The 23,221-nt window shown below is 33.4% G+C and overlaps 1 protein-coding gene across 1 annotated transcript; it reads right to left on the bottom strand.

Moving 5' to 3' along the window:
- Positions 1–3,110: 3,110 nt before the first annotated feature.
- LOC137390119 (protein Wnt-10a-like) lies at positions 3,111–23,015 on the bottom strand. Its single transcript, XM_068076380.1, has 7 exons — positions 22,838–23,015; positions 20,978–21,129; positions 20,442–20,549; positions 11,380–11,476; positions 6,520–6,688; positions 6,233–6,373; positions 3,111–4,230 (listed from the first exon to the last, which is right to left on the bottom strand). The coding sequence occupies exons 1-7, from the start codon at positions 22,903–22,905 to the stop codon at positions 3,880–3,882; spliced, it is 1,086 nt and encodes a 361-aa protein (XP_067932481.1). The 5' UTR covers positions 22,906–23,015; the 3' UTR covers positions 3,111–3,879.
- Between the last annotated feature and the right edge of the window lie 206 nt (positions 23,016–23,221).

The following is a 23,221-nucleotide window of genomic DNA, read 5'->3' as shown; positions in this document are numbered from 1 at the left end:
TTAAAAACGGTTATCTGACTTATCTCTCTTCTGCAGTCGGTCGTTTTGACAAGGACTGTCTTATTGTTTAAGCTTCGTGACTTCCATACAGCTTTCTTTTTTACTTTCTCTTGCCATAGTTATAATGTAGTAATATAAAATTAGTTAACTAAAAGGGTATAAAATGGCTATAAGCTGTACTTATGACGAGTTCCCAGTTATAGAAAAGGAAGTCATTAGCTTGAACTCAAAACATTAAGAATAATTTTTACTTTTCTCTTTCTAGCATACCTGCCAACTCTCACGCATTAGGCGTGAGACTCATGCAATTGCCCCATGCCTCACACATCTCACGCCCGTATCACGTAATAGCCCTTTTTACTCAAGTAAACCTGTTTTTTGTCCCAATCTACAAGTAGTAATCATATACTTACTACTAATCAACAACTAGGTATGTATAAACATATTTGTGGCATTCTCAACTATCAATAACCTCCACCTCCACAACATGTAGTTTCCATATGGAGTTATATTATCTTTCGTTGTGGTGTTTTTATACACCAGGAAAATTTACCCCACTTGTCAAATCCTCGCGTTTTCATTGCCCCCAAAATAGATTCTCACTCCTTTCCCTACTCTAGGGTTGGCAGATCTGCTTCCTAGCAAACTATCAGGAAGACTACCTACATCTTCAGGTGGTCTCTTGATTAATAAATGTGCATGTGAAAGAATTACTGAATGAAAATGTATATATATCATTTTTGATGACCTACATGTCTTGATTTGAGCCAATCTGCTAACATCATATTTGAGCAGCCGTAAAAATGTACCCTATTTTAGAAATACATATCTGCTCTACTTCCGTGAGTAGCAACTTTACTCTGTCAAAATCTTCAAACGACTCCATTAGGCCTATTGTTGTTGTATTCATACACGCAGTTACCCAAATCTATAAAATCTGATCATGTTATAACTTAAATAAAGGTTTGTTTGTTCGCTTTATTTTACATTGAATCAAAACAGATACACAGTAGCATGGCTATTCAAGGCGTAGAGCCCAAATTAACAGATGAAATTGTTAGTACAAAACACATGGTTGTCTAAGCAAAATAAATCAGAGCAAATCTATTCCAGAGAGTCCAGCAAGTACTGCTTCAAAGCAGCCCCTAAAACCATCATGACTATTAATTTTCCTTAGCCAAATTGGCAAGGGAGTCCGTGCTGATGACACACGATAGGCAACCATTCTATGGCCACCAGTAAACGAGGAGGGTAAGCTATGTAATAATCCCAAGCAGCCGCTATAATTTACAGAAATATTTTATTTCAACTCAAGCTGCCAATGTCACATTTGCATATATATATAAGAATCTCTTTTATCTATATATATTATATATATATAATATATTAACCGCGTCGGAGGAGTGCATCACACAAAACAGATTTGTAGTGCTTTTTCTGAAAATTTACTTTCTTCTTAATATTTTTTCTATTATTCCATACTCCACTAATTATCTTTTAGGTTTTTAGTGTGAAGTTCTTTTTTATATGCTTTTACACCTGCTTCTAGGTGCTAGATACATTTTAAATATATTTAATATATATATATATTATATATATTGTATCATATATTTATATTATATATATAATATATATAATATATATTATGTAATATGTTCATATATATATAAATATATATACAGTCAAACATGGATAACTCGATCTTCATGGGACCGAGCGAAAAGGTTCGAGTTATCAGAGCGTTTAAGTTATCAGTGCACCGTCACAAGTGCATGTATTTATCAATAACATGTACATATACAAAGTATATATAAATCAAAAACATAGATTGCTTGTCGCAAGTTAAAGAGCCTCTCATGTAGTTTTAAAAAATTATCAGAAAGTTTTCTATCACTTGAGATTTATATTTGTTGTTTGGGGTGATGTGACTGCCAGGAAGTTTTCAGATTAGAACCGGCAAAACTTGATCGCTGTTGAAATGCTCAGAAAAAAAGACATCTTTGTACTTCTGAGCGTTTCAACCAAGATCAATTTTGCTGATTTTACTTTAAGTTTATCCGAAGGTTTCTATGCTTTCCCTTGCTTTCGAGAGGCCATCACAAAGCGGATGTTTGGTAATAATTAGACCTTTTGCAAGCCTTTAGAAAAGTCGTTAACGAAAATATTTTGCCGATGGTGAAAATAATGATGCCTAAGAACTACTAAAAGTTGATGTTTATCTCTATAATTTGGAATAAAGTGATATTCTAAAGTGATAACAATCGTCTCGGTAGCCATTGGGCAAAAAAACTTGGAGTTAATGATACTAAGTTCGAGTCATCTAAAGCAGTTAATCATTGCGTGGGAACAGACCGGACAAATCCGTTCGAGTTAACCATGTGTTCGAGCTATCCGTGGGCGAGTTATCCGTGTTTGGCTATATATATCTATATATATAATGTACATATATATATGTACATATATGTGCATATATGTACATATTTGTGCATATATGTGCATATATGTACATATATGTACATACCGGTATATGTACATATATGTAAATATATGTGCATATATGTACATATATGTGCATATATGTACATATATGTGCATATATGTACAAATATGCATAAACAATATGACACCCTAACCAAAAGGTTTATATAAATGTGTACTATTATTACTCTTTTTCTGCTCTGATATATTTCATACTTTCATATGCTCTGATACTTCATTCAACTTTATTTCCTCACAACTGAGCTTTATTTTAATTTTGTCACGGCAGAGAAAAAGCAAAACCTTTCTCATTGAAGACCAAGTTGAGTATCTTTTTATCACTCATCAGCTTGCCTTTTGAGCCAGCAGGCTCTTCTGCTAAGAATCGTTGTCAGTCTGCCTTTGATAGAAAATAGTTTATCAAACATATGATGTGTGCATAGGCTACAGTAAACTGTGGAGCACAGGCCATGCTGCGCCCCATTAGCAGTATTTTTATAGTAGGGCCTACATAGATCAAATTTTTCTAGTAATGCGATAAAACTTAACTTTGTGATTAAATAATGCTTTTAAAAATAATAACAGGATTCTGTATTACAGTAATTATAATAATGTGGCGAGCAGAAATTTCATCTCAAGATATATTGTATGCATATGCATATTGTCATGAATATGTAATATATATACCATTATTATATCAAATAAAACAATGTAAAAGATTATTTTAATAAATTATTTGGTATAAAATGCGCCAGATGAATGAATAAATGATGCATTAAATTTGAAAACCATATGAAAATATAATATCTGCAAAATGTTTGCAGGTGCTAATTGCATGCGCTAGGCCATTCAGTAGATAAGACACAAAGTGCCTAGAAAACAGGCTAATACCGTCACTATTCATAAATCCTCAAATAACTGCAACTGGAATATATTTAAACAGAATATGATGTTCACAATATATGACATACATTTTGCTTGTATCATAAACACCTGCACGTAGTCTAAACCAAACCTAGGGCTAATTATAGTGATTTGAGGCGGGCGTTCATATTCAGTCCGCTGTGAGAAGATACTGGAAAGTATGCAATAACTTAGGCTCTGGGAGTTTGAGCGCTGAGCCATTCACTAGATGAGAACATGGAGAGCTTACACAGCTTCCTTAGCTGAGCATTTATTGATCAATGGCAGTTATAGCTGAGAGATTGCTCTATCTGTACACACGAAATACCCATCCAAGACTGTCAGATTTTTTCAAGTTTGAAGACAGATTTTTCAAGTTTGATGACAGATTATTAATGAGTTATGTTATGATTGTATGAATATGCAAGACCGTATGCTACATATACTAGGTTACATAACTCGTATCTAAGGCTGGAGAGTCTGGCAGCGCGCTGCCGTTTACTTGCAAACTGTCACCCACTCATCGTATTCACATTTCTCGCACTCGACGTAGCAGCACCAATGAAATTTACAGTTGCATTTCTCAACTCTGTGTACTTTTATAGTGAAGAATCCTCTGCCGCAGCAAAGCGAACTGCAGCCATTCTCCTCCAGAGATGTTTTGTTACAAACGCGTCCACTTGTGCCTGCAACCCCGATCTCTTTTACTGCATCGCAGTATGTTGGAGACTTTTCATAGAAAACCATGCTCTTTTTTAGTCCCTTTTGAGATGGACGTTTACTGACGGAGTTGTCTTCTACAATAAGCTGAGGAGTTATTTTTCCTTGCACAGAGTTGGTGCGATCTACCTGTAACAAAGAAATGCTATAATTTAAACAAATTGTTGGTATTAAAATTATGTGAGACTTTGTGTGTTGTGCTTACTCTTTAGTCCTCTGAAGGAAACAGAAATAACCAAAACTTCAGAAATATAGTTATTGGTGTAGAGATAAATTTGTAAAGAAAAGGTCAAGAACATCGAATTCCTGGCCTCTCACTCACGGTGGACATCCTGATAAAAAAGGCCTAAGAAGGCTGAGATATGGGCACAGGATGGGCCATGAGCATTCTCAAGACAGCTATTGTATTAATTACCGCAACGAAGGAAATCAGGGCAAATCCAGGCTGAGACTCAAAAATGTAGCCAAGCATCACATGAAGTAGAGGTAAGCAAACCCAACAAATGGCAAGAGAAAACAGAAAACAGAGCTGCATGGAAGTCAGTGATAAAGCCTAAACCATAAAACGGTTATTGTCGATATGACCGAGTGCAAGAGGAAGACTTTTCTAATAAAACGCTCTTTATACGACGTGCAATTTCACTGACAAAAATCAAATGTAACTACTAACAATTTTGTTTCATTAATATATTCAATGATCAACATACCAAATGAGCCAATGTTAACACAATGTTATGATAAGTGAAATATTCAACAAAGGCTGCAAACACAAACCACTGAACGCACCAGACAAACACATATCTAAAACATCACTAAATTCATAACTAAAACATAACTAAAACATCACAAAAAAACTATTTATTTTCCATGTTAATATTTTTCCGCTTGGTCTAATTCGCTTTCATCTGCACTGGCTGGTGAAATAGAGTTATGAACAGTAGCTCAAACTTAAATCAATAACTTTTTTATTGTACTGCTGCGCTAACACTTATTAGCAATTCACTAAAAAGACAAAAAGAAACAAATCAAAAATATAATTGCCGTAGCTATCTTGAATTGGAAAAAAGCTCAACCAACACACGCAGCACAGAGCAACCATCTCATCGGAGAAGAATGATGTTTTGCGCAGCTCGATTATTATGGCAGATCAATCATTCATCATAAATGATTTGATAAAATATTATAGCTTTTAGCTAAGGTGCTTATTAAAGCAACAGCCTATAATTCTACAGCAATTTGTGTGGAGCCAACGTAACACAGCGTGTAGTGGCTTTTGGTAAAAGGTGAAACATTTGTTCCTTGAGGTGCACAAAGGCAACGGGTTTGCTAAGCAGTCATAGTTACGATGGTTTCAAGTTGCCAATCGTAAAGGAGATTTCATCCTGAATAAACTCAAGAAAACTCCTAGGATTTGCAAGCTGCATATTTGTGATAGCCGTGAAGGCATTAACAGGAAAATACTGATGCACCAGACTAAATTTATGTTCTGTATGACATTGAGACTGAGGTCAGAGCCTCACCTTTTGACAATGCAACTCTCGCTTTGGACTTGAAAGAAAATGCACTTTTGTTGTGGTAACTGGTAACATTAAACCTTGGGATGTGTTTGCTTTTAACGAATACTGTCTCGGAAATAAATATCTTTAAATATTTGAAAAATGGCAAAGCATTCCGGGCATCCGGCTGCAAAGGCACACTTGAGCAAGGTATCTACTAAGCTCAGAGGCCAGCCATTGTATAGGTAGCTGGCATGTTGTTTTTCTTTCCTTGTTACAGTTCGCCGATGTTATCGACTGCCAAGGGAAAGAATGACTAAATGAATAGCCAATCATGACCTTCGACCTTTTGAGCCATGAAATGTTTGCTTGATGATTGCTGTAAAGTTGAAATGAAATGCTAGTCTTGGTAAACTTGGCAATTGTTACACACAATCTTGCCTGTAAGTTTGGGATAGCGCAATGCTTGACTGTCTGAAAAATTTCAAGTTGGCAAAAGCGTGTGAACAAGAGAGCACAAACATCAAAGCATCATTAGTGTGGACGGGAAAGTCAACAAGGATGGTTGTGCTACTCTGAAATGAGAATGGTCGAGTTGAACTTGTTGTAACTGACACCTGCGGCTGATGTCTTACCTGAACAGAGGTGTCGTATAGGGATTTCAATTTATCTCCAACCTTCTGGAGGTCAGGAGCTGCGAGCCAACAAGTCTTGATCTCACAACTAGATGACATCCCATGGCATTTGCATTTTGTGCTTTTCTGATCTATGACGGCCTGCAAAAGTGATCAACCACTGACTCTTTCTTGTCATCTTTTACTGACACACAGCTACAAGTGGCAGGATTTTTGTTTCTCACGGCATTATCAAACAGCAGCAGTTATTTTAATTAATAGGGCCAAATGATTAAGTACAAACATACCTTTCTACCAAGCTTGCTGTTGTGCGCTTGCATCATAGATTGTATTGACTTATCTTTGTCTCTTTGCTGCAGAAACCTCCTAGAATATTTGGCACCAAAACCGAGGTCATGGCTGCAGCCATTCCAATTGAACTCACTCTCCGAGTCCATACCCAGAGTGCTGACGCAGCTGCAACAGAGCAACATTGCATCAGCATCATGAAAAGAAATCAGAACACTTTTCCTTTACCAGTTTAAAACTCTGTGTAACACTTTAATTAGTTATTACATAGCTTAAGTGACAAATTCTATTATTATCGCATTAATATTAAAATATATGAACTATAAAAACTTTATATTTATTTTGCAGCTGCTATTAATGTCGGCATGAGATATTTACAAATACGCAACTGACAGCAGCTGACAGGTAGAATCAACTTTAATTCTCAGAAGCTGCTCCAACTATTTGCTGAGTATTTACATGTAGGTTGTTAGGTTTCTAAGTTGATATTTCAGCTACCTTTTATTTTAGAAGTTTCAAGATTCTACAAAAGATTATAAAAGAGAATAAAAACTGGATTATGGCGTGATCATCCTCCACTAAATGATATGATATCACTGACTAACTGGCTGTAGTAAAATGAACCAGGAATAGTTGACTCAAGTTCCACTGTTATAATTATAGTATAGAGACACTAATGCATATTATAGATTACATTGAAATAGAGTTACTAACAGCGGGTCTATAGGCCTAATGCATCTATTATAGAGTTACTAACAGCGGGTCTATAATACACACACTGACAAAATGTTATCTATAAAGACTCGAGCAGCATGTTTGTTATAGAGATAATATAGTCAACCTTGACTTGATGTCAGCTTAATATACAAATCTTTAAACATACGTTTGAACAGATATTTGATTCAACATTTCACCAGTGAACAGCTGTTTAAAACTGTACTTTTATATTTAAAAGCAAAAACACTTGTAGAACTTGAAAGTGAAATGCACAAAATGATAAGAATAAGGAAAGCTATGTAAATCAAATTAACCTTGACCTAATTGAAGTTTCAGTAAGTTATGCCATGTGTCTCTATTGCTACCTTTCTCTCTAAAAGCTTTCATCAATGCATTTTTATGGTAAAGCCACAATATAAACATGTTTTATTTACCATTATTTTTTTTTAGTATTTTGCACTAGTTTTTACACAATTTTGTATAATACATTTGTTGTGAATTTAAGGATAATTATCTGCATCGTTTATTAGGAAGGAAATATAAGTGTACAGGCTGTGCAACAAATTAGGTGATTTACAGCGCACTCTTATTGGAGAACTTGCTCCGATATACATGTACAATAGCTTTAATAGTTGAAACAAATCTCCGAATGAATTCACTTCAAGTGTAAAAGGTTGACTACATGTGATAAGCAAGAGAGAGTAACTACTGAAGACTATCAAATAAAAAAGTAGATTTTGAGACAGAGTATGCTTGGCACCCTGTGATTGGCTTGTGACATTTTTCATCAAAATATCGAAGAAAGGAAGTGATAAAGCGAAAGCATTTCGCTAAAACCGTTTCCTAAATCTGTTTCAGAGTAATAGACATATATATTTATTAAAAGTAATAAAGATACTCATTATAAGTACATGTAATAGACATATATACATATATACCTATTAGAAGTAATAGACATATTCATTAGAAGTAATAGATATATTTATTAGAAGTAGTAGATATATTCATTATAGAAGTAATAGATATATTCATTAGAAGTAATAGATATATTCATTAGAAGTAATAGACATACTCATTAGAAGTAATAGATATATTCATTAGAAGTAATAGATATATTCATTAGAAGTAATGGATATATTCATTAGAAGTAATAGACATACTCACTAGAAGTAATAGATATATTCATTAGAAGTAATAGACATACTCATTAGAAGTAATAGATATATTAATTAGAAGTAATAGATATACTCATTAGAAGTAATGGATATATTCATTAGAAGTAATAGACATACTCACTAGAAGTAATAGATATATTTATTAGAAGTAATAGACATACTCATTAGAAGTAATAGATATATTCATTAGAAGTAATAGATATATTCATTAGAAGTAATAGATATATTCATTATAGAAGTAATAGATATATTCATTATAGAAGTAATAGATATATTCATTAGAAGTAATAGACATATTCATTAGAAGTAATAGATATATTTATTAGAAGTAGTAGATATATTCATTATAGAAGTAATAGATATATTCATTATAGAAGTAATATATATATTCATTAGAAGTAATAGATATATTCATTAGAAGTAATAGACATATTCATTAGAAGTAATAGATATATTTATTAGAAGTAGTAGATATATTCATTATAGAAGTAATAGATATATTCATTAGAAGTAATAGATATATTCATTAGAAGTAATAGACATACTCATTAGAAGTAATAGATATATTCATTAGAAGTGATAGATATATTTATTAGAAGTAGTAGATATATTCATTATAGAAGTAATAGATATATTCATTATAGAAGTAATATATATATTCATTAGAAGTAATAGATATATTCATTAGAAGTAATAGATATATTTATTAGAAGTAGTAGATATATTCATTATAGAAGTAATAGATATATTCATTAGAAGTAATAGATATATTCATTAGAAGTAATAGACATACTCACTAGAAGTAATAGATATATTTATTAGAAGTAATAGACATACTCATTAGAAGTAATAGATATATTCATTAGAAGTAATAGATATATTCATTAGAAGTAATAGATATATTCATTATAGAAGTAATAGATATATTCATTATAGAAGTAATAGATATATTCATTAGAAGTAATAGACATATTCATTAGAAGTAATAGATATATTTATTAGAAGTAGTAGATATATTCATTATAGAAGTAATAGATATATTCATTATAGAAGTAATATATATATTCATTAGAAGTAATAGATATATTCATTAGAAGTAATAGACATATTCATTAGAAGTAATAGATATATTTATTAGAAGTAGTAGATATATTCATTATAGAAGTAATAGATATATTCATTAGAAGTAATAGATATATTCATTAGAAGTAATAGACATACTCATTAGAAGTAATAGATATATTCATTAGAAGTGATAGATATACTCATTAGAAGTAATTGATATATTCATTAGAAGTGATAGACATACTCACTAAAAGTAATAGATATATTCATTAGAAGTAATAGACATACTCATTAGAAGTAATAGATATATTCATTAGAAGTAATAGATATATTCATTAGAAGTAATAGATATATTCATTAGAAGTAATAGACATACTCATTAGAAGTAATAGATATATTCATTAGAAGTAATAGATATACTCATTAGAAGTAATGGATATACTCATTAGAAGTAATAGACATACTCACTAGAAGTAATAGATATATTCATTAGAAGTAATAGACATACTCATTAGAAGTAATAGATATATTCATTAGAAGTAATACACATATTCATTAGAAGTAATAGACATACTCATTAGAAGTAATAGATATATTCATTAGAAGTAATACATATATTCATTAGAAGTAATAGATATATGAATTAGAAGTAATAGATATATGAATTAGAAATAATAGACATATGGATTAGAAGTAATAGGCATATGTACCCAGTTCTAGATTGTTTGTAAGGTTTAACTAGTTACACTTGTAACAAGCATGAGTGATGTTGTCCGCCCATATGACTAGAAGAAATACAAATATAATTTCTCAAAGTAGACTTATTACTCAGTTGTCATATTGTGTGTCGTTTATATTCCTATGTTCCTAGTCAATATCCAAAATTGCAATCGTCAGTCTGCATCATCTTTCCGTTAATAAAAACATGTATCGGTTTAGACTAGGAACTTTACCAGGCATAAGTGAGCAGAAATGGTAAAAAATAGTCACATCAAACAACCAACCTTTGAAAACGGCTCAGACAATAACTGAGCGCTGGTTTAGGCAGCTACACAATGATATCAGGTGACAGCAGTAAGTAATGGTAGAACCTGTTGACACTTGTCTCAATCCGTCTAACCACCATTCATTTATTTCAGGTGTTTGTTGATTAACCAAGCCTTTGTCGACATTGAAATAAATTTTGTAGCAGGTTTAATGTCTTTTTCTATTTGCTAATATTTGTTTAAAGCTTCCCACATGTCAGGCGTGCCAGGCAGGTCAAACATTAAAATATTTGGCAGAAATTTTTTAATTGTTTATGGTAGATCATTCGGTATTTTTTATATTTGATCTTTAAGAAAATCTTTAAAGATGGTTCGGAGTTTCACACGGAATATGGCATATCAGTTACTTTGACTTGGGATGAAATACAGCCACTGAAGAGATCACAGAGCTGCTGGCTATATATTAGCACATTTTAATGAGCTCTTCTCTTGAAATGTTAAATGGGTCTAGGGAGGCCGGAAGGTGATTTCTCAGTAATGACAAAAAGAAACCTTATATTCTGCATCAAACGTAGCGATTACAAAGAGGATGTTTCATTGCGTAAGCGGCTCAAAGAGAGGCGTCACACTTATCAAGGCTGAGTGGTGATATTGAAATTGCTCATTACGCTTTGTGTATCCCCTTTAGCTACTGCTACTCTCCCGGCCACAAGACTTCTCAAGTGCTGGTCGCTTGAGTTTAGTTGGCAAAACAGCAAATGGTGATAGAATACGCGCTTTTACATTTCCTTGGTTATAGTTTAGGATATTACCTGTGATACTATTATACATTAAAAGCTTCAAAAAGTGAAATATCGCTCTGTCTTTATGGCTAAAATGTTTTAGTCACAGAAAAATCTTTCTGCAATTTTATTACCTGCATGAGCTGATTTTTCCGAGAGCGCAGGAAGTGGCTACCTGATGCAAAATACCGGCAGCTGTGATTGCGTGGGTGAATCCTGTCTCTCGATACCCTTCAACAAACAAAACAAGTCGGCGTCAACAGCTGACGATTATCCTTTATTTACGCATTTACATAAAGTTTGTAGTTAAAAACTATTCGAAGCTATAAAATTTTAAATTTTTTTCAATAGGATTTGTTACCTATCGTCAATGTCATCAGACTCTTGCTTACGAGATAATTCTATCGTCAATAATATATTCTAATAATCTAGGCTACATTTCATGGTAAGACTAGTTGCTGTCTGATGGTGATGCACATGGCTCCATACTGGCAGCAGTTGAAAACTTTTAGTTGAATTGAGCTGTTTAGTGTTTAAAGACACTGTGGTGCAGTCTGTCAGTTCAGGTGTATCTAATCATACAGCTGTATCCTTCGTGCCAAATAGCCAAAGACGTTGCCAAGAACAACTCAGAAAATATATCAATGATGTGATCTGCTTATATGTATATCAATACAGAATTTGACACAAATCCTCACCTGAACTCTTTTGTCACGAACTTTTCATAAAAAAAACTGGTTTTTTTAACAAGAAAAATTTATTTGGAATTATTACCCGCTGTTTGTTGTTCTGTTATTCCACTTTGTCAAATTGCCAAATTTGTATTATTACAGCTGCATAAACAGTGTTTCTTAGAAACTCACACAAAAAAACAAAAATTTTTACTGTTTTAATACGCATAAGCCAGATAAAGGTAAAAAAAATTGAGTCTTTCAATCTAAACATATTTTAAAAGGCTGAATAAAAACTGAAAAACTAGTTAGTAACCAACTTAGCAAAATATTTAATTAAATTTGCAGCAATTGTATTAAAAAAAGGTTTTTATGGCTGCTTTTGTTCAAAGATCACATTAAGAAAAACAAGACATGCTCATCGACTCTACTCAATTTTGTAGTTGCAGACCAAGTTCTCTAAAAATAACAAATACAAAATATTGGCAGAAATATTTATGCAAAAATACATAAACTAACTTAAACAATGTTTTATATGCTTATTACTAATACTAATTATGTTATCGTTGCTCATAACAGCTTTTAAAAAATCTTGATAAGAAACATATGGTAAAAATAGAAAATAAAAGCGTATTGTAACATACATTTATTAAATATCTTAAAATAATTTTGTTGTGCGCTATATAAAACACTAATTCAGTGACATAGAGCACTATCATTTAAAAATACTTCTGTAAAGGAAAGGAATGCATTTTATTAAATATATATTGTTATTAATTCACAAATAATGGACTGAGTAGTGAGTGTAAAACTATAAGGGCAATAAGTGCTTCAAAAATTTTTTATCGGCATTAAAAAGAAACAACAAGCAATTTATGTGAGCACACACTGCACACACTGCCCTGAATACCAAAAAGTGAACATACAGCCCGATGATATCAAACCTTGCAGATTTTTTAAAACTTTCTCAGAGTTGGTAAAGAAAAGATCTTGCCTGATGGTATTGCAGTGATCTCTATTCATATTCATATTATAAGTAATGAAAAGTTTTAGACAAGTCTTGGCTACCTAAAGCTCGTTTCAACAGCAAACAGCTTGTCAATAATGCATATGACCGAGGCACATCAATAGGCAAGCTTAGTTGGATCTTAGCGGATTCTTGCAGTTTTGGTTCTGTTTAATTAATTACTTATCAGTCAAAAGATAAACTTACTTTGAAGTTTCACTTTAGATTTATTTGATTTTATTTAAAAGCACACCGAACTTTTGTAACGCCACCACAAATGGCAAAACAAAAAAGTTAGATGCACCACTCAGTACTTATGATAGAATTTTTATGGCATTATTTGACCAGAATTCATTAATGTTTTTGTTTGTCGGTGAGAGTGATGGCGGCGCCTCTCAAATTGCCGCGACATTACAGTATTTCTGTTTAAAAAATCACAAAATCCATTTGATGATTTGGCGTTGTTGAGAGTGATAAATGAAGGAGGGCGCGACGTAGGTCAAGCTTTCATACGTAGCCAACTGGTGAAGATGAAAATAGTTATTTCTTCATAGAGAATATTTGATGGTGATTTATTACGCAAATCCTAGAAACTGATTCACAAGTGCTGAAGGACAAACTATTGTTTAGCTAAAAGGGAAGGAAGGAGTCAAGATTTAATAGGGTCTATTAGAGATGGTGGCTGATAAGGGCCGCTCCAACTCAAAGGGTACGATTACCGTAACAATGCATAGGGTTGCACCTCGCATTCTTCTTTAACTTCCTGCCAGCCTTCTTTGTCAACACTTAAAATATTGTGATTGCTGATATTAAAATAATAAAAGTGTTTGAAATATATATCTTTTCTTTGAAATTACTTTATGTGCAATTTTTATTTGTTTTAACCAACTTTATCCAAAATGCAAGTTTTCCCTGAGTATGATTGATGGTCCGATATTCTTTCTACATGTACTTGTCTCATATATTTATTTTTTGTTAGGAATTAATATAGAAGTAGAATAATACTTTTATTATACTATTATACTGTTAAGAGCAATGATTATCAGCTTAACTAAGAAATATATATCTATCATGTATAATTAGACAATATTTGACTAAAGTTTTCTTGCGGCAGCTGTATATATAGATCATAATGTATAGCCTATACACAAAGTTTTTATATATAAAGTATATATATATATTATACTCTATGTATATATATATATACTTTATATATATATACTTTGTAACTATATGTATAGTAACAACAAAACATTAGGCTATATTGTTATACATATATTTATATATATATTTATATATATACCAATATATATATAACAATATAATGTTTTATTGTTACTGTATTATATATATACATATAAATACATATATATATATAAATAACAATATAATGTTTTATTGTTACTATATATATATATAGTAACAATTTAATTTATATAAGTATATATACGTATATATATATATATATATATATATATATATATATATATATATATATATATATATATATATATATATATATATATATATATATAGTAACAATATATATATATATGTATATACATGTATATATACATGTATATATACATGTATATATACATGTAGGCCTATAGGCCTATATATATATATATGTATATAGTAACAATCAAACATATTGTTATTTATATATACATATATAATAACAATAAACCATGTATATGGTTTGTATATATATGTATACATACCCTATATATACATATATATTATTTTAGTGTTATTATTTTATTGCGGTTAATTAATTGTTATATATATTGTTATCGGTTTCTTTTCTACTCCTTTGATATATTTGGATACTTTAAACATTATTTTGATTTCATTCAACTTCATTATATCCTGACAACAGAGCTTTAAACATTCCCTGCTCCTTATCAACAGACTGTTAAATTCTTGTATCGCTGAGTTTGGCGCATACAGTCTTCTTTTGAGAGAGTATTGCTAAAGCTTGTATGAAGAATCACATCTGAAAGATGATATCTTAAACTGAGTAATAAATAAAGGAATTCCTCAATCAATTAGCAATATTTGTTTCGAATTCCCGTGGTTGAGTTTTTCGGTTAAGGATTTAACCAGTCAAATTAAGGAGCCCCTTTTGGGCATACCAAAAGCATGCGCTGGTGGTTAGCATCAGTTTCCTTTAGTCTGCTGATATACCGGCAGCAGCTCCGCTAATCACCAGGCCATGAATCACTTTGTCAGCTCTAGGAAGGAAGCTGCATTCAGCACTAAAACCCTAAACTAAATGTAAACATCTAGATCCTCATCTCCAACAAAGTTTTGAAGTCAATAACATAATAGGATCATAACCTAAGGCGTAAAACTTGAAAAATTTTAATATTAAAATCCTAAAACTTACATGTATGTTGAACTTTTGGATTAAATTTTTCCAATGTGATGTCATAAGAGAAAACAGAAAAGACATCTACGGGTGTTTCTCCACACTAATACTTGCGTCAGAACGCGACAAACACTAATCTTATGTTTTGTTGCATAAAGAAAACTCTAAGATAATTAGGATATTAATTATTGTTTAAAACTCAACTATTGGTATGACAGAAACAGTGTAGGTAAATAGAGCGTCAGCGTGACATCCCCATCCCTGGAAGCAATAATTTTTAGTTTTCAAAAGAATAGAGTAAACCGTAAAGCTGACTTACTTCTTTTATAATCAGATGCTTTAGATTAAAAAGGTATGACAACAAAAAACAGAGAATTATAATTTAGTTAGTAGAGCAGGAACTGTCTCTATGACAACTAACTCGAAACAATCCATTTAACAACTTTAGGTTGTTGCTGAGCTTTGTTTAGTGTATTGTGAAAACTACCTGATGGAGTCTCACAATATTGTTTCAAACCGTAAACATTTATAAACATTTTTGGTCTCTAAAGGTTTATGACGTATTTTCAGAAGTCCTGATCTCCCTGCTAATGAGCACGTTAAAGGTAACCAATACAATTGGTGGTCGACTCATAGCGGGATAATTCCAAGCCGACTGACTGGCCTTCAACTCAACGTCAGCAGCCCGATTTATTTACCGGTATGACAATAAATATAATATATAATATGACAATAAAGGAACTTAGCTGAACACATGAAGCTGTCAGCCAGCCATCTGCATTTTATGAAAATTTTAAAAACAGCAGTTATTCTTCACAAAACGTAAAAAAAATTGAGTTTGTGAGTTGTCAGTTAGCAAATAAAGTCACAGAAAACAGAAATAGGTAGAATAACCAATCTTGAATTTGATTACTACTCCCTAGTAAAGCGATATGTTGTGGCAGCAACGGATTTAATAAAAATAGTCTCAGTAACCTTGAGTTTTGCTAGTAATCTTCTATGGATTGATTAGAAGTCGACTATCTAAATAAGACAGAATGTGCCACCACTAGTAAGGGAGATCGAGTGTTACCGACAGCCAGTCATCAAGACTTTTACTACTGTAAATTACCAATTCTATGATAAATACGTGTAAAAAGTACAGGGAAAAATAAGTACATGTAGTATAAACACTGAGATGGCAACTATTGTGTACAGCCATTTTGCTGATGGAGCATGAGTCATATCCTGACAAGATAGCCTGACCAGTTCTTCTATGATTTTTACGAAGCAAACGGCTCGGACTAACAAAATCATAATGTCCTGTCAGTAGCCTTTTCAGTGATGACTGCTAGTGTTGCCATAGCAGACTTTTGTCCGTAGAAAGCACAATCCTCAGGCTAGGATAGTGCTAAATGCACTAAATCAGCCACTTTTATCACCAAAACATGAGTTATAAAGAATGACTCGCTCCGCCGGTAAATAAACAGCGATGATTCATCATCAAAAGAAACAATAAAATAAATAAAATTTGAGTATAGAACAATACAGCGATGCCTCATTCGGCGTAGGCGTGTAGGGATGTCGATCGAGTGTTTACTTACAAACAAGAACAACTGTTTAGGTCATTAGTGGAGAGTTGAGTATTTACTGTGAATTATAAATTTATTGCTTTAATTAAGAGTAACTGTTCATAAGCTAATTGCCTAAATTCGTCTGTTCGCTCAATGACTCGTGGGATAATGTGAACATGGCAAATATCAGCCTCGACAAGTTTATCTAGGAGAGATATGCGCTAATCATAGGTAAAATGTTATGCAGTGCAGGCTGCATCCAGCTAATCAATGTGAAAAAATCAACAACCACCGCCGGAAAACGTCTAAAGGTAATGCTTGCTGCCAGGTTGCCCTCACCGGCATCCATTTGTGCATCTGAATTCTAAGAGTTGATTGAACTAATTTATAAAATATTTCATGTGAAAATATAAATATAAAAAATCTTAAAATTTTTTTTCAAGTGTAGAATTTTTCTCATCCTTATGGAGCTATGAACAGGCAATTATTATACAAAACCATTTCTGTACTGCTGTACAAGCTATGACTCCGCTACTGTATCAGCTACTCCTGTATTGCTGTACAAGCTATGACTACACTACTGTACCAGCTACTCCTGTATTGCTGTACAAGTTCTGACTACACTACTGTAACAGCTACTCCTGTATTGTTGTACAAGCTATGACTATACTACTGTACAGGCCACTCCTGTATCGATGTACAAGCTATGACTACGCTACTGTACCAGCTACTCCTGTATTGCTGTACAAGTTCTGACTACACTTCTGTAACAGCTACTCCTGTATCGATGTACAAGCTATGACTACACTACTGTACCAGCTACTCCTGTATTGCTGTACGAGCTATGACTACACTACTGTATCAGCTACTCCTGTATTGCTGTACAAGTTCTGACTACACTACTGTAACAGCTACTCCTGTATTGTTGTACAAGCTATGACTATACTACTGTACAGGCCACTCCTGTATCGATGTACAAGCTATGACTACGCTACTGTACCAGCTACTCCTGTATTGCTGTACAAGTTCTGACTACACTTCTGTAACAGCTACTCCTGTATCGATGTACAAGCTATGACTACACTACTGTACCAGCTACTCCTGTATTGCTGTACGAGCTATGACTACACTACTGTATCAGCTACTCCTGTATTGTTGTACAAGCTATGACTACACTACTGTACCAGCTACTCCTGTATTGCTGTACAAGTTCTGACTACACTTCTGTAACAGCTACTCCTGTATCGATGTACAAGCTATGACTATACTACTGTACAGGCTACTCCTGTATCGATGTACAAGCTATGACTACACTACTGTACCAGCTACTCCTGTATTGCTGTACAAGTTCTGACTACACTACTGTAACAGCTACTCCTGTATTGTTGTACAAGCTATGACTATACTACTGTACAGGCTACTCCTGTATCGATGTACAAGCTATGACTACACTACTGTACCAGCTACTCCTGTATTGTTGTACAAGCTATGACTATACTACTGTAACAGCTACTCCTGTATTGTTGTACGAGCTATGACTATACTACTGTACCAGCTACTCCTGTATTGTTGTACGAGCTATGACTATACTACTGTAACAGCTACTCCTGTATTGTTGTACGAGCTATGACTACACTACTGTGTCTGCTACTCCTGTATTGTTGTACAAGCTATGACTATACTACTGTAACAGCTACTCCTGTATTGTTGTACGAGCTATGACTACACTACCATAGAGCCTGCTACTGAATAGATGTACAAGTCATTACTATACATGCATATTGTCTACTACTGCATAACGAATGCAACGATGTCTGTCACTAAGAGAAAATAACATGGCATTCTGTGCTGAGGCACCTTATAGCAACCCTGACTCTCTAGATGTCTTGCTTGAAGCAACCCAAGATTCTACAGTAAAAAGTTACTGGCTCATCGGTTGGGCAACTAGCATTCGGGTCATAAAAAACGCAATGCCAGCTTACGGAAAAGCGAGCAATGACCAAAAATCATGTTGTGAATAAACTCTCACTGATGAAAGCCTGAAAACGTTCTGTAGGAATAGAATCACAGCAGGTTTATGATAGTCTAATCGAGAGAAGATAGTGTAGGCAGGCAGGGTGACCGGCTGGGGACAGCGAGAGGCAAGTAGGAGTGCCAGCTAAGATACAGTAGCCTACACATGTAAGGTACTTATAACAGCAAGCGTGTGACTCATACTAGCAGGTGAAATAATAGTAAAACACATTAAAGTCGCCTATGTCAAGGCTAAGGATGCTAGAACTAAAACCATACTCAAAATATTTGGCAAGTGGTTGAAAGTCGATAGCTACTGCTATGAGCAGTTTGTGCTGTTACTAAAATAAGTACGTTTTAACTTGTTTAATTGTTTTGAAATTCCTTCTTTTCCCTATATGATTCATAAACTATCTCGCTATCTGCACTCAAGAGAAAGTTGTCACCCTTTCTCATGGTCAGCAGCATCGCTGTGGCTTGACACTCTATTGGTTAAACTACCTTAGATGTGTATCGGTGGGGAATGCTGAAGCACCAATGGACTGGAGTGAAGGTCAGCGAGAAGCACTGATGCCTCAGAGGCTGATCATCGGAGCTCTTATGAATGAATGTCAACATTACAAGAACAAGAGATGGCTGAATACTTACATCAGCGATCGTTCAGCTTTGTCTGCTCTTGTTACAAAACAGTCTTGCAGTTTTTTATACGACTTAGGAAGAATAAATTTTAGTTTTGTCTACTGATAATGATTATATAATAGCGTATAGAGAGATTCAAATACCTGTACCGCTATAGACTGAGAACCTACACGGTTCTCAGTCTATAGCGGTCAAACATCAACAACTACAATATATAAGATAAAGAGTTTACAGGCACTTTTTCAAGCATTGTTAGTAAATTTATTATGAACATTTTCCATGTTTGACCTTGATCAAGCTCGTTCCAGTCTGCAACTCCTGTTGAAGTTCCACAGATGTACATGTTTTACTATATTTGAGGTAGGTTTGACTGTACATGTATTTGGCTTATAAGTAGGTGATTGTAAAGAGTTAAGATGACATTTGTGGAAGAGCCTACATTCACATGCACGCATTTACAAGTAATGAGAATTATATACACAAGATAGTGTATGTCTGTATGTCCGCCAAGAAGTATAGGCATAATATATCAGCTAAAGCAAAATGATCAATCACAGAACAGCAAAGACAGAATGCATAAGCCTGGTACGGAGAAAAAATGAGGTGGAATTTTTCGGCAAGTTTTTTTTCAATAAATAATGCCGTGCTGTGAAATATTAGGTACTTTTTGTGGTTTTTATCATTTAAACTAGTATATCTGAACGTTTGTTATTATATTAGAATAATAAACTAATACTAATTAATAAGATAAAATTACTGGATGAAGTTAAAAATTTTACTTCTATAGTTTAGTTCCAGCACGCAACAACGCTGCTATTAATGGGCAGAATCTTAATTTTTGGAATTTTTTGCAGAAAAAATCAATCAAAGGAGTAACCAATGATTTCAATGCCGCTCGTCTGGCGTGCTAAGTGATATTCATAGTGGATGACGAACGTACCTCGGCGCAATAAGGGATGATCATTAGCTATGGTAGTATCAAGGTTGGAGCAATTCCATCTCTGACCTGAGAACTGTCTTTGGCACTCATGAATGGCCAGTAATATGCCTGCATTAAAGCAAACCAAAATTATAGATAACAAGAATATAGAACAAAGATGATAAATATATATAATTGAATATAATAATATTAATAATATAATAGTTATATTATTATAACATTATAATATTATATTATTATAATATTATATTATTATAACATTATAATAATATTATAATAATATAATAATATAATTGAATACACTTCAATATATAAATATATTGAAGTGTAGGGAGAACTGTCAAATGAACGTTATGAACAGGAAGAGCCACAGCTATTGGGGGTGCATCAAAATCATCATCTTGTTGTCATAGCAATGAAATTTATTTAAACATGTTTGCAAAAATTTTGTTTATTGAACACCTAAAATTGGCTTTAGAAGGGAGTGACGCATCCTGTGTCTGCCATGTGAGAAAATAACTGTGTAATAGACCTACCTTGCATGCCTGATGCAGTCGCGTGTGGATAGCGCCGACATATAGATCTCTGGTTTGCGTCTAGCGCTGGAAAATCTTTGCAAATACTATCTGGGTTTATTGTAGGCTCTACATGGGCTTGTGGAAACTGGAGAATGTCATTCTTCGCTAAGCTAAAAAATTTATTGCTACTTATGACAAAGGTAAATACAAAAATTTGCAGCAGAGAAGAAGCTGCCGATAAAACAGCAGAATTTTATGTAATCTGTTAGTTATATATAAAAGCTCAAAACTTTAGATGTCAACTCAAAAAAACTTTTCAAAATTTAATACATGTTTACTGGTAGCGGAATGACTTCATATAAAATGATTTTTAACTTTTTGAGGCAAGAATTAATTCGAAATTTTTGCACGAAAAAATAGAAAAATGTGTGAACTAAAATGAAAACATAATTCAATGTTCAGAGCAAAATGTATAGCATGTTAAACCGATAGTTTGTGAACATTTACAACTGAGTATTTCTAGCTGATGGGTGGAAAGAGAAGGCCTCCAGTCAGGAGTATAAGGACTATTCAAGCTAGCGGTAAGCGAATGGAAACTTTGCAGGAGAAATAAACTCGAATGCAAAAATATTTTTAGAGAAAATAATAATGATGGAGCAATTTGTTTGGATTCTGTCAGCCATATTTATCTCATCTAGAATTATTTAAATACTACAATTCTGAAATTCTGTAATATAAGTAGAATGTAGATGTTTCTTAGCAGAAACTGACACAAAAATAATAAAATAATAAAGATGATGTGAAATTTTATCAAGGTTTATCTGAAGATCTGGTAAATAAAACAAGCTATAACTGACTGCAAATTCCCTAATGTCCATCACGATTGTGCAAAGTAATCTACGTTAGCTCGAACCAAACATCGAGAACCAATATACAACTTTCTACCTACTAGATGCCGAGGACTAACTTGTTAGAACCTAATAAGAACCCTATGATCACAATTTTACTGCAAAGGAGGCAATAAACTTTGAAATATTTTAACCAAATGAGATATAAGAAGAGGAAGGTATAAACTTGACACACATCACAAGGAATATTCTAGAACATATTTAGTCAGAACAAGTAGGCATCAAGCTGGATTCCCTAAGGCAGCGATTATGGTTTATCTTATTCGCTATTAATTTCTACATAATTTCGATGGCTCGCTGTAGCATATCAGTTTTGTTACATCATTAATCTGAAGAGCAGTTTTGAGGAAAAAATTTGACACAGATAAATTTCTCACAATGAATTGAACATTCAAATACAAATATAGAAGGAAAAGCAAGGAAACTACTAGGAAAACTAGCTGCCACAAACTATTAAACCCAGTAGCTTCATGAAAAATTAGAAAATTCATAGTGATAACGTGAGAAGAGCAATACTTGTGCACTGCGCTTAGAGCACTAAAGCGCTATGTGTAGGTAAAAGTCATGAACAGCTAACAAATCTGTGGACATTTTACACGTTTAAATCGCTGATAAAACAACGCTTTAGTTATGTTTCTATGATAACTTGTTTATACACACTATTTATAGACTGGAGGCAGTTGAGCTCGCTGCCTAACTAGTAGCTTGTCTGGAGAGACATCTTCCACACGATATGTTATCACTACTGTACTGAATGTAACAGGCTATCTATCTACACATGTAACTATCCTTGGAAACACTTTTCTGCACAAAATTAATCCATTACAAAAACTAAAACATTCCAAAGCTGCAATGCCCTATTCCGCTTATGGTGCATACAATCTCGTTTACTAAAAAAATTAATTTTGTTTTCAAGTAGCAAAAAATTTCATACTGGATCATCACAAGGCCATAATATGTTTTAACTTACCTGGTAAAGAGTGGCAGTTGTGTGAGGACCAGGATAAGAATACGACAAGTCAAAGCAAGTAACTCCATGATAAATTTTATGCGAGTCAGACAAGCAGAAGCCTCTTATTATTGTCCTGAGGTTTAATTGAATACAAATATTGTTACAGCACTTGCTACATTCGTACGTTAGCAGTCGTCCAGCAATCTCTTGCAAATATCCTGATTATATCGATATTGCGAGATTAACTCAGCAGCTAAGCTCCACCCACCTGCCACCCGTTGTCAAGTATGCCCAAACATTAATAGCAGCAATAAAATAGCAAAAACAGAGCGAGACACTCACCAACCGAGTGAAATGGCATGAGATCCACAAAATTAAGGAGTGGATTCACCCCCACAAATT

This window comes from Watersipora subatra, chromosome 3, assembly GCF_963576615.1.
Source record: "Watersipora subatra chromosome 3, tzWatSuba1.1, whole genome shotgun sequence".
NCBI classification, from domain to species: domain Eukaryota; kingdom Metazoa; phylum Bryozoa; class Gymnolaemata; order Cheilostomatida; family Watersiporidae; genus Watersipora; species Watersipora subatra.
Note: the sequence above shows the minus strand (reverse complement) of the source record. Positions and strands in the feature narration are given on the sequence as shown.